Raw genomic sequence first — 12089 nt, 5'->3', positions numbered from 1 at the left:
ATTACTGGCCGGGTCAGGCATCTTTACCTGGATATGAGCGCTGATTCCAGGTTCAGTAATTCTACGATTACCTTTAATTGAGGAGCTAATTAATGGTGATGTGGTGACCCCGGTCGAAAGAGCCAGGAATAACGGCCGAGAGGATTCGTATACTGCACTATGTTGAAGGGAGCTGCTTTTCAAGAAAGCTAATCTGGAACAGGTCCCAATGAGGATATTCTTTCTCTAGTGAACTAACCCTAAAACTCAGATGGTATTCTGTATTCGGAAGAGAAATGAGAAATGAGAGTAACAGACCTCTAAAAGGGTTCAAGTACAGGATGAACTGCAAATTTCAACAGCAACAATACTCATAGCAAAATAAGATGACACAAATATTTAAATGTTGCCTTCTTAAGTATGAGAGGGACAACAGTCTGATGAGGTATCTTTAAACTTTGAGTGTCTACCATGTTTCTACTTCAGCAAACTGCTATGCCCTGGTATTTTTCCTTTTGTAGCTGGACTATGTTGCTTGAATTTTGTCAGGCAATCTCTGTATATGATGGCAGTGCTTACAATCGTATCATGATAAAATCTATATTTACAAAATTACAATAACAGATTTATAATACATCAATAAATAAAATACGTCCATACTTTAACATAAATACAACAGACTAAGTAGCAGTAACTCATTCTCAGAAACCTAGGCGATCTAGTAATCCTTCTGACAGACGAGGTTTCTTCACCAAAGGTAGCGATGGTGCAGAGATTTTCCTCTTTGTAATCTGCAACAATGAAATCAGCATCACACCTTTAAATTTCAACCTGCTTAGTCGCTTAAGCACTTCTAAATGTAATATACTGTTTGTAAAAAACAGTACAGACAAAACTTTCACTCATAGAATAGAGATAATGATGACTAATTTATTTTATGGGATCAAAAATCAAGGTCTTCTGATGCTTTGGACAAATATGTTTAATGAAATAAGCATAGGCATCTCTCCGTACAGGCCACAAAGGCTTTCGGAAAAGTGGAAGGTATAGGTTTCCACTATCCATAACCTCGGGACTAAGTGGGATAGAGTGGTTAGCTCTAAACCTGGCTGCCTTTAACCCCAGGAATTAACCTGGTATTCATTTCTGGTGCAGACTGAGTGAACCTCAGAGCCACTCCAGAAGTGGAAATCTCACTTCTTAAATCTTTCGACTTCCTAATGGGAAATCAAACATTTGTCTTTCTGGATGAACCAAGTACGCCTTTACAGCCTCTGCTAGGCAGTCCCTCTAATGAAATAAAGTACTTGTGTATTCCCTAATTTGAGAATATGTATCTTTTATTAGTATTTTTCCTGTTTAATGAAAAAAAAAATTGGAAATGTGGTCAAACAGTTTATTACTTATAGACTCTGTAGTTATTTTCTATTTACCTTGGAATTATCTTCAGCCTTCTTCTCTGGACTAATTGTAGCGAACACAAAGTTTCGAGAGTTTGTGGGGGCTAACACTCCACTGTCACTCACACTCCTTGTCAGTTGAGCTATCCTTGCTAAAGCAGATTCGCTTCGAGCAAGGAATGAGCCTCGCTTTGTCTGCAAACACACATGTACAAGTTATTTTACATTTCATTCATTATTGTTTGCTCATTACAAGCAGGGATCAGCTTTCTATGAGATGTCATATTTTTATCATGGTCTCTTTTTACAAAAAAATTAATTAAATTTCATAGCAATTTCTTCTCTAATTGATTCAACAGCACTCTATGATTAGCTCTGGCACAAAAATAATTATTTAACATTTAAGATTTTAAAAAAGTCACAATAAGGCATTAACGAGAAAAAGTATTCATCAACAATGAATACTTTATTGGTAGTGTAAAATTGAAAGAATGAAGGATCTAGGTGTAGTCTATTATTTGACTTTAAATTTAAATATTTTTGGATCATATTAGCTCAGTTATTAACACAGCAGATACGATCTAGGTTTTACAATAAGAAATTCAAAATTATTTTCACAGCAGTCATTCATTCATTTACTGTATTTCTCCGAATCCAAGACTCCCCATCCCCACCCCCTCAAAATCTCTTGAAAAATCAAGAGTCATCTTTCATTTGCGACCTAACAGCAATGAACACCACTGGTAGCTTCCGTGGTAACCACGCTGCTGCTTTTCACTCCCCGCGTGCGCATACACAAAACTCGCAGACAATCAACGTCTGCCTCTTTATTACACGTCGCTGGCCGTGACAACTGGTTGTATAAAATTTTATAGATACCAGGAATACCGTATTTACACGAATAATACCCGCATATTTTTTTTTAATTCGAGGCACGGAATCAGCCTTCCTAAAGTTAGGGTGAGGGTATTATTCGGTGGCGGGGATTATTCGCGTAAATACGGTATTTTTGTGATGGATCGTCATATTGTGGAACAAGTATTGCCAGCAAAATTTTCAACGGGTTCTCATCGATATTATGATGACAATTTTAAGTTAATAATGGTTATTAAACATGCGGAAATGAATGATTGTGCAGCCGCCAGAAAATGCGGCATAGGTCTAAATAAAACCAATATTCGGCGTTAGCGTGTGAAGACAAAGATAGCTTAAAAATGCGTACTGTACAAAAAATGTGCGCCAAAAACGCCAGGGCAGAATGGCCCTACCACGGCGCAATCAACTCATCCGTTGACCTTCAACATCCGCATCTTTATTAGGCCTATATATTGCTAGTCGTTGAAGTCTGTCGAACCCGGTAAGCGAGATGCGAGTGTAGTGGCAGCCGATTGTACCCGACACTGATAAAAGTAACAGTTTCATAGAGAACAGGAATATTTTACTGATGGATCGTCGTATTGTAGAGATGCATGAAACAGGTATTGCCAGCAAATTTTCAACAGGTTCTCTTTGATATGAACATTTTAAGTTAACCTCCAGAAATAAAGCATAATTGTGCAGCCGCAAAAAAAAAAAAAACGGTGTAACTGAAGCTAATGACCGGTGTTGGCATGAAGACAAAGACAGTCTAATAATGCGTACTGTAAAAGAAACATTCATATGATTTTACAAAGCTGTTTTTAAGCCTGATTAAATTTGTTTGAAGGAAAAAGTGGGGGTTGTCTTGGATTTGGAGAAATACGGTATTTATTAGCCTTGTCAGCAGTAAATTAACCTGTCACAGTGATATGGGATCTTTTGCATAAAAAGCACGCTCATTCCATAGAGCTAGTGCAAAATAAATTCTTAAGATATCTGTGCAATAAAATGCACTTAAAAACTAAGGGTAAGCTCATTCCTTAATACTTCTAAAGATAATTTTAAATAATATGGTTTATTCTTCTCATGTGCTTAAATACATAACATTCCATACTCCAGCAGCCAAAAAACGTAAATAGCTGCCTTTTCAGGTCCCTAGATCAAGAAGAGTACATCACACAAATTTACCATTTATTAAGACACCATCCTTGTACAACTCGCTAAATTAACACCTAGACTTGTTTTTTGACAACAAAAAAGAGCAAATTTTTGAGGAGCATATACACATCGCTAGAATAATAAAACTTCCTACTTTTTCCTTGTATACTTGGTACACTTCCACTCTATTTTATGTTAGTGCCTTTCCTTCCTTCTTTTTTCCCCCCTGAATTTCTTTTAAGAAACTTCACTTTATTTGCTCATTACATTGTTATTTGTGGGTACTCCTGATAGATACAGTATATATTCCCTTTGTGTTTACATAGTTTACATAAATTTATATGTTCATATATAGAGGCTGGTTTCCAATTGCAATTGAAAACTTCTGTTGCATTGTTAAACCTCTCAGCTACTTACAATACATTACGACTTTGACGACCTGTGTAACTATTCATGAAGTATATTTTAGGCTTATGCCGCGTAATTAATTATAAACACACTCCACGCGTTTCAAAAGGAACCTTGCCTTTCTTCATCAGGGGACAACAGAGAAATGAAACAACACATTGAAGGTTGCTTTCTACTTACAATAAAGTTTGGAAAGAAGGCTTAATATACAAACTACACCGAGTGATTTCTTGTAAAACCAGTGTCAAGCACATCATGAACATAACTAAGTGACAGACTCTTTCAAGTGATCATGAGAACTCAAATAAACAAGGAAACTGATTCCACAAGGATCAGCACTGGTTCCTTTCTTCTTTAACCTATACCTATCAGATCTACCAGAAACTCAGTTGAAGTTCTGCTATGCTGACAATATAGTTCTAGCTACAAGGCACATCAGCATCAATGAAGAAAATGAAGAAAAAACCCACAAAAACAAAACAAAACAAAAAACACACTTGGAGATGATCTTGCCATCCTTGAAAGCTATTTCTTCCAGTGGAGACCTAAACCAAGCTCAAGTAAGGTATGCCGCGTAATTAATTATAAACACACTCCACGCGTTTCAAAAGGAACCTTGCCTTTCTTCATCAGGGGACAACAGAGAAATGAAACAACACATTGAAGGTTGCTTTCTACTCACAATAAAGTTTGGAAAGAAGGCTTAATATACAAACTACACCGAGTGATTTCTTGTAAAACCAGTGTCAAGCACATCATGAACATACTAAGTGACAGACTCTTTCAAGTGATCATGGGAACTCAAATAAGCAAGGAAACTGATTCCACAAGGATCAGCACTGGTTCCTTTCTTCTTTAACCTATACCTATCAGATCTACCAGAAACTCAGTTGAAGTTCTGCTATGCTGACAATATAGTTCTAGCTACAAGGCACATCAGCATCAATGAAGAAAATGAAGAAAAAACCCACAAAAACAAAACAAAACAAAAAACACACTTGGAGATGATCTTGCCATCCTTGAAAGCTATTTCTACCAGTGGAGACCTAAACCAAGCTCAAGTAAGGTATCTTGTTTCTATCTCAACAAGATGGCAAACAAAGTAATTCAAGTACCCTTTGCTGGAAAAAAACTAAGGAACAGTAAATTTTCTAAATACGTGGGAATAACCCTGGATTGCACCCTTTCTTTCAGGAAACACCTTGAGAATACTACAGGTAAAATAAAAGTCGCAGCAAAATCCTCAACAAACTTTGCGCCTCTGCTATGAGTCTTGTCCTCTCTGTGGCAAAGTACTGTGCACCAGTGTGGCTAAATAGTTCTCACGTGAAGCTAATTGATACCCAGCTCAACAGTACCATGCGGAAGATTAGCGGAGTCATCAGTCCCACTCCCACTTATTGGTTTCTTGTCCTCGGCCATATTATGCCACTTTACCCGTAGAGAAAAGTAGCTCTTGTCAGAGAATATGACAAGCATTCTATGCTAGATTGGACAGCAGTGAGATAAGTTCCAAAATTCAAGTTTTTAAGGATTAAAATACAAATAAATATTAATGTTTATACATTCCTAAATATATTTGAGTGTGATTTGATAGAATTTGATGATGTTCTTTCCAGAACAAAGCATGTCATTCTATTCTAATTTGTTTCTTTTTCAGGTATAATTCTGTTACCATATGGTTTCTTTCTCATATAGTTTATAAATTTATTTAGTCAAAATTAGTTTTGGCAGACGGAAGAACCTAACTGTTATAAGCTTCCCATTCACAACGACATCCTAGACCTTGCGAGGGGCAGGCTAAAGTCCAGACATCCACCTATAGTTTATGCGCACGAACTAACTGAAAACCATTTTAATTCAGTCAATGACTGGAAAGGGAAGCAGCCTACTAATACCAACCATCTGCTTTGGCCTCTGATCTGCAGAAACAGCCCTGTTCCAGGATTTCAACTCCCAAGGAGGACACTGTCCGCTCACACATACACCGGAATCTACACAGAATCCTTGTTTACATGGAGCAAAGTTCCATCCCTCCAGTGTGACTGTGGTGCTCCTTCCCAGCCTATATAAAAAAATCACATTTGATGCAGACTGCAGGCCTACGAAAGTGATCCATTGAACTTCGTTCAGGCCACATCTTCTGTGATACAGTGGATGGATAGTTTGGATTTAAGAATACAGATATGTTATTTCTTGTCATATGTACTTATGTATATATTGTATATAGTACTTATATATGTATATTTGTCATCTTTCAATCTGTATGAATACTGTAGTTCTGTATGTAAAAACGATACAATAAATAAATACCATATATTTTTTGGTAATTATTACTTTGTTATCAGAATTATAGCCCACCTCATGGCCATGATCATTAAGGCGCCAGGTCTGTATGATCTGACACCGTGGTTATCCTGTAGGGTAGGAGAGGTGGTGTTATACAATTTCTAATCGCTAGATTGCAAAGGCAAAAGCCTGGATTCAATTCCAAACCTCTCCACAGTGTTCATATGATGCTGTTGATGGTCACAGATAAGAGATATTAAAGCCTTGTGCAGACTCTTGGCATTATTCGACAGGAGTATGCTATGTGCTAACACTGGATTCCACCCTCTCCCTACCTCATTATAATCATCATCAGCCCACATCCAGATGAGCAAGTCACCCAAGGGTAAAAATACATTTTAAAACCTGCATCAGGTGAGTTGAACATGTCCTCGGTCACTACCGGCACTAAAAATCATCATCATCACCATCATCATCATCATCCAACCATCTCCAGTTTCCTGGATGTGTAAGAGCGCTCTCCATTTCTGTCTGCACAGGTACATTTCTTCCTCTTCAACTTTTCACCATTCTATGCCTCTTCCTTGCAAATCTTTTATTTGGGTTATCCATCTTGTCCTTGGCCTGCCTCTACGTCGACTGCCCTCCAGGACCCTTTCAAACCATTCCCTTGCTACTCTCTTTGGATCCATTCTCTTCAAGTGCCCAAATTATTTCAATCTTGATGTTGCTAGAGTTGCAGAAAGTGGTTCCATTTGGATGTCTTTACGGATCATTTAATTTCTGATCTTACTGCGTCTATTTTCTGAAGCATTGACCTCAGGAATTTCATTTCTGCAGCCTGGAGTTTGTTATCATCCCTTCCGTTGATGGTGCATGTTTGCAGTCCATATGTTGTTACTGGTGCGAATCTTCTTACAAGGGAGTTAGCACAACTTGCGATTGCAATTGCAGGTGATTTGTGGTTTGTATGAATACAGTAAAACCTCATTAATTCAAAGTCGTTGGGACTTAGAAATCGGACTTCGAATTACGTGATTTCGAATTAACTGCCAATTCGCAATTCAGAAGTACCAACCCTTGCTGCGTTACAAAATTTTCTAAGGCCCGTTACTGCATGCAGTTAACCTTCATTCACAGTCTATACCTTTCAAATGCCATGAAAAAAGAACTACTGTATTTCCAAAATGTATCCAAGAATGTACATTTACAGTATTCAAATAATGCACTCGGATATATCAAGGATCATATAAGAGAAATAGATCCGTCACCCCTGTATAATAAAGTTGGCTGAGAAAACAGGTCATGGAAGCTACAGTGGCCACTTTCTCTCTGCCAACATAAGGAAATAAATCCCACGATAGTACCTCGTAGTAAACACGATGATGATAGTTGTTACTTTGTTAAAATTTTAATTGTGATAGAGATAATGATTGTATTTCGGTAGGAAAGTTGTATCTAAAGCTTCTCTCGTGTCTTTTACTTGAAAAGTAAATTGCAATTACCGTATTTGTATGTTGGCAATACTGTTATAACGCTAGCTTGTATCGTTGTTTCACCGTTCGCATTTTAATGTAAATTTACATCTATTAAGTGATAAATGCAACATTGATTACTGAAAATGTTAATGCAATTCATATAAAACCCCAAAACGCCCATACTTGCCTAAATCACAATCTAACATAACCTCATTCTTTCGTTTGTTCGTTGAACGTTGGGAATGGAAAACACGAGAAGGAAAGGATGAAAGTAAAACACAGCATAATGCACAGAGTTTATATTTTGAATTTATTTATTCCAAACAGCAGGTAAGAAGCACAAACACACAGACGTTTACTCGCAACAGCTAGGTAGTTCAATGTGAAGTACGTTCATGATCATAGTACTATTTCTTCACACTAAGAACGCGCATAATTATAATTTCACACCATACTCTCAAAAAACTGGATCAAAAATCTTGTTCAATGCGAAAGAATCTCAACAAATTTTCGTCTAACAAGCACTATTACATACCGTACGACCAAGGTCCCTTCGCGCGCAACGATAACGGTGTTGTGTTTTGAATTTGCTGTACCACGCAACTGAATGTGTAATGCCAACCTCTGCCTTCTAAATTAACCCTCTGAAAGGGAATTTTAGTTTTCATTCGTTGGCGAAGATCGATTGGCCCATCTCAGAACTGCTTCGGACGCTCCCTACGAAGTGTCACCCCCCTGGGATATATCACTGGCAAACATAACCTCACGCAACGAAAGAAAGAAAGGAAGAAAGAAAAAAAGAGCACGATTCAAAGACGAGGAGAAATCTATGCTGGCTCCCATGTGCAAGTGCTTTATTAATTGGATTACTAGGTACTGTATGCATTTTAGATGCACAGAAAGTACCCGATGCCCTTAAAATCGAACTTTCCTATGACTCTATCCTTGTACGATTTCCCGCCATGACATTTCTCTCGTACTTCAGAAATGTAAACACTTGCCGTGTCACAAAGTATTCTAGGACCCATTAATACTTGTAATCACCTCGATTCACAGTTTAAACCTTTCAAATGCCCTGAAAAAAAACATTCCGAAATGTATCAAACAAGGTGCATCTACAATGTTTAAATAAAGCACTTGGATAAATCACTGACAAACATAACCTCACGCAACGAAAGAAAAAAAATCACACAATTCAAATAAGAGGATAAATTATGCCGGTTCCCCTGTGCAAATGCATTATTTTTTGGAGTTCTGTACTGTTTGCATTTTTAGATACTTTGTACTGGCATGGAAAGTGCCTGATGCCCTTAAAACATTGTAGCTTATCGAACTTTCCTATGATGAGGGGATAAAGTTTCTCTCTTCCATGTGCATTGCAACCCACTACTATTACCTTCACCCCTACCCTTGTACGATTCCCCCGGCTGGCACTTTCTCCTTTAAAACCATAAGACCGTTTGGGCTCGCATTAAAATAAAGCAATTAAGTTTCACCGGCAATGACAGTGTTCGTTGCCTACGAATTTATTATATGAGCCACGTTTTTTCGCCAACTGTCGGCATTGCCAGTGTTCGCGGATTCTGTTTTTCCGCACACTGCCTGTTGCGTGATATTACGGCGTTCCTTAAAAGGTTGAATACAAAATAATTCCGATTTCATTCAACTTAGCAACCATGAAGCGCACTGTAGACCCACCGAAGTGAGTGTAAGTGCGGAAAGCTACCCCTCCGCATTTCGGAACGCGCGTTCTATTATGACGCGGAGCGGATAAATTTCGAGTTGAAATTACTCTGTAACATACTATTGTTTTAAAATGTAAAGGCAGTTTCGAATTAAAAGTGTGAATTTCGGTAATGGGGCCGACATTGTACTTCGAATTACGAATTATCCGTATTTCGAATTAAACAATTTAAATAACATGCAAAACTGTATCTCATGTTTCCGGGAACGAGAGCTTCTTCGAATTAGGCGGGATTTTGAATTAACCAATTTCGAATTATCGAGGTTCTACTGTATGTTTGAGGTGCTGATTACAACACTGTATAATTTAAGTGCCATCGCCAATTATACTGTCAGTTATGAAGATTCACTATTCCTCTCAAAGTAGACCATACTGAATACGATATTGTGGCTTTAGTAACTTTAGACACCATAAACGTTTTCTCTAGCTACTTTAGTTATTTTACGTGTATGCTATGGTCGACACACTCTGCGTTGTGTCTAAGGTCACCCGACACTGTTGCCGATTGACATCTAGGGGAACCAGACAGACATTCCGCATAACAGCAAGGAAGCTAGTGTAAAAGGGATCTCCGCCTGTGTTGTATCTGCTTCGACCGTTCATAAAGTTCCTTCTGTTTGTGGTGTTTCCAATTTCGTAGCGAGTCACTGTCATCATAATCGTGTGATAATGAGTCCTGCTAATATAGTGAATATAATTGTTAGCCATTACAAACACAAATGAAGATCCAGAGAAATTAGGGTAAGTGAGAGAAATGCAGCTGCATTCATAATCAATGTGATAGACAAAACAGTGGCAACCAACGGTAATAATATACATTAAGAACATACAATAGACTATATTGAATATGAATACGCAGAGGGAGACGTATCTGGTTGTGAAAACATTATGGATGATCCAGAACCTGACTGTGAGGAAGAGTCGTTAATAAAAAGTGATGGAAGCCAGTCGTCTGCGTATCTACCAAGCCCACCGGAGAGGAAAGAGATGGGGTGCTGTATCTTTTGAAAAGGCAAAGGAGATAATTTCATTCCAAGATTCTGGGAAATTCAAACGATTAAGCTTCAATACAGTACAGAAACTATATCGTATGGTGCAAGACGTACATCATCTATGATATTTACATCATGTATTAGAAAAGGGGGAGCTAGACCACCAGAGCTCAAAACTTCTCCGGCTTGACAATTATGTACCTGAAAAATTCAGGGTGACGAGAACTGTTCTAGGCGCTAATGTTCACGACAGGGATATTCGTGCTTGGGGTTTAGAAAAGGCTCAAGAAATAGGACTGACGCGATTCACAGGATCTATCCATGGATGGGTTGCACGGTTTAAACAGAGACACCATCTTGGTTCACGGGTAATAACAAAATGTGTAACCACTAAAGCCTGGAATACACCCAAGGTGACGTGAAGGAACCATGTGACGAGTTTCGCAAAGAGGTAATGTCCTTAATGAATACCATGGAACGTATACAGATTTATAATACTGATCAAAGTGGTAAACGAAAAGAACTTCACTCACCACGAACTCTGCATTACAAGGAAGAGAAGTCGGTAAGAAGTTCGGTGCGGAGTGATCATGCAACAATGCATTCTTACACCATCCAACCTGCTACTTCGGCAAGTGGATACGTGTTTCCCACGTTGCTGGTTATTTACCAGGAACCTAATGATGATGATGATGATGATGCTTGTTGTTTAAAGGGGCCTAACATCGAAGGTCATCGGCCCCAGGAACCTAATGGTCAGTTTGGAATGCAAGTAGCGCAACACATGCTGAAACTACAAAATCTGGTTCAAGCTGCTTCAAAGTCCGGCCTAATCACGAAACAAATCACGACGCAATTCTTTCAAGATGTCTACTTCCCATATGCAGCACAAGAGTCTCCTCTTCTGGTTGATTCCCTGGTTGATATTGTGACAGAACGTATATCGATGCTATCCGACCACAAAATATGGTGTATGCAGTAAAGACCGTCCCTCCTGAGTGCACACCTTACATTCAGCCGCTTGATGGGCTATCCTTCCGACAGTTCAAGGTGGTGCTGAAGCGGACTGAAGATCACATTATCCTTAACGACTATCAGTTCACACCATCATCGAGGGATTCCATTTCATTCCTGATGTGCATTCTACACAATCAGTTCTGTTCTGCAGTCTTCGCTGACCTTGTTCAGTACTCCTGGACTGTAGCTGGATATGATGACTTCAGACCAGAGAGGTTTCAATCACCACCTGAACGTATTTTTGATGTTCAAAAGCCATGTGTTAAGCAACTCTGTTTTCGGCACTTTATACTCTGTCGACATGCTCATCCTCTTAATCTTTTGCCAAGAGCTACCAACAACCCATATTTTCAACTTGGTGCCTGAACATGCACACGATTATAGAATGCAGTGTAATTGTCGATGGCACATATTGTGCACATATTTGTAATGTGCATGTAAAACACTTAAATACAAACCAGAAAGTTTTTGCAATTGCGATTGCAAGTTGTGCTAACTCCCTTGTTAGATATCAAAGGCACTTGACTGTCCCAAAAGGAGGTTCCGGACTTGGTGGTAAAAATGGGCTCTTTCCTGAACTCTGTTGGTGATTTAACCAGAGCTTCAACCATCTTGAGTTACAATGCTGCCAAGGTATTGGAAATCCAATGATAGACTCCCAATTTATTTCCACCCAGCATAATGTTTGTATGCCCTTCTTGCCTGCTCACTTTCATTGCTACTCTTTTCACAAGACTGATTTTACAGCCAAACTCCTTAAATTGGT

The 12089-nt window shown here is 38.6% G+C and overlaps 1 protein-coding gene across 1 annotated transcript in view; it reads right to left on the bottom strand.

Annotated features, from left to right (window-relative positions):
* Window positions 1–412: 412 nt before the first annotated feature.
* Window positions 413–12089, bottom strand: part of LOC136870646 (claspin) — a 121876-nt gene continuing 110199 nt past the window's right edge. The window contains exons 13-14 of the mRNA XM_067144932.2: window positions 1413–1574; window positions 413–770 (exon numbers count right to left, since the gene is read on the bottom strand). Of these exons, the coding sequence (XP_067001033.2) occupies window positions 681–770; window positions 1413–1574 (252 nt within the window). The 3' untranslated portion in view covers window positions 413–680. The remainder of the gene's footprint in view (window positions 771–1412; window positions 1575–12089) is intronic.

The sequence above is a fragment of the Anabrus simplex genome, chromosome 1, assembly GCF_040414725.1.
Source record: "Anabrus simplex isolate iqAnaSimp1 chromosome 1, ASM4041472v1, whole genome shotgun sequence".
Classification (NCBI taxonomy): Eukaryota; Metazoa; Arthropoda; class Insecta; order Orthoptera; family Tettigoniidae; genus Anabrus; species Anabrus simplex.
Note: the sequence above shows the minus strand (reverse complement) of the source record. Positions and strands in the feature narration are given on the sequence as shown.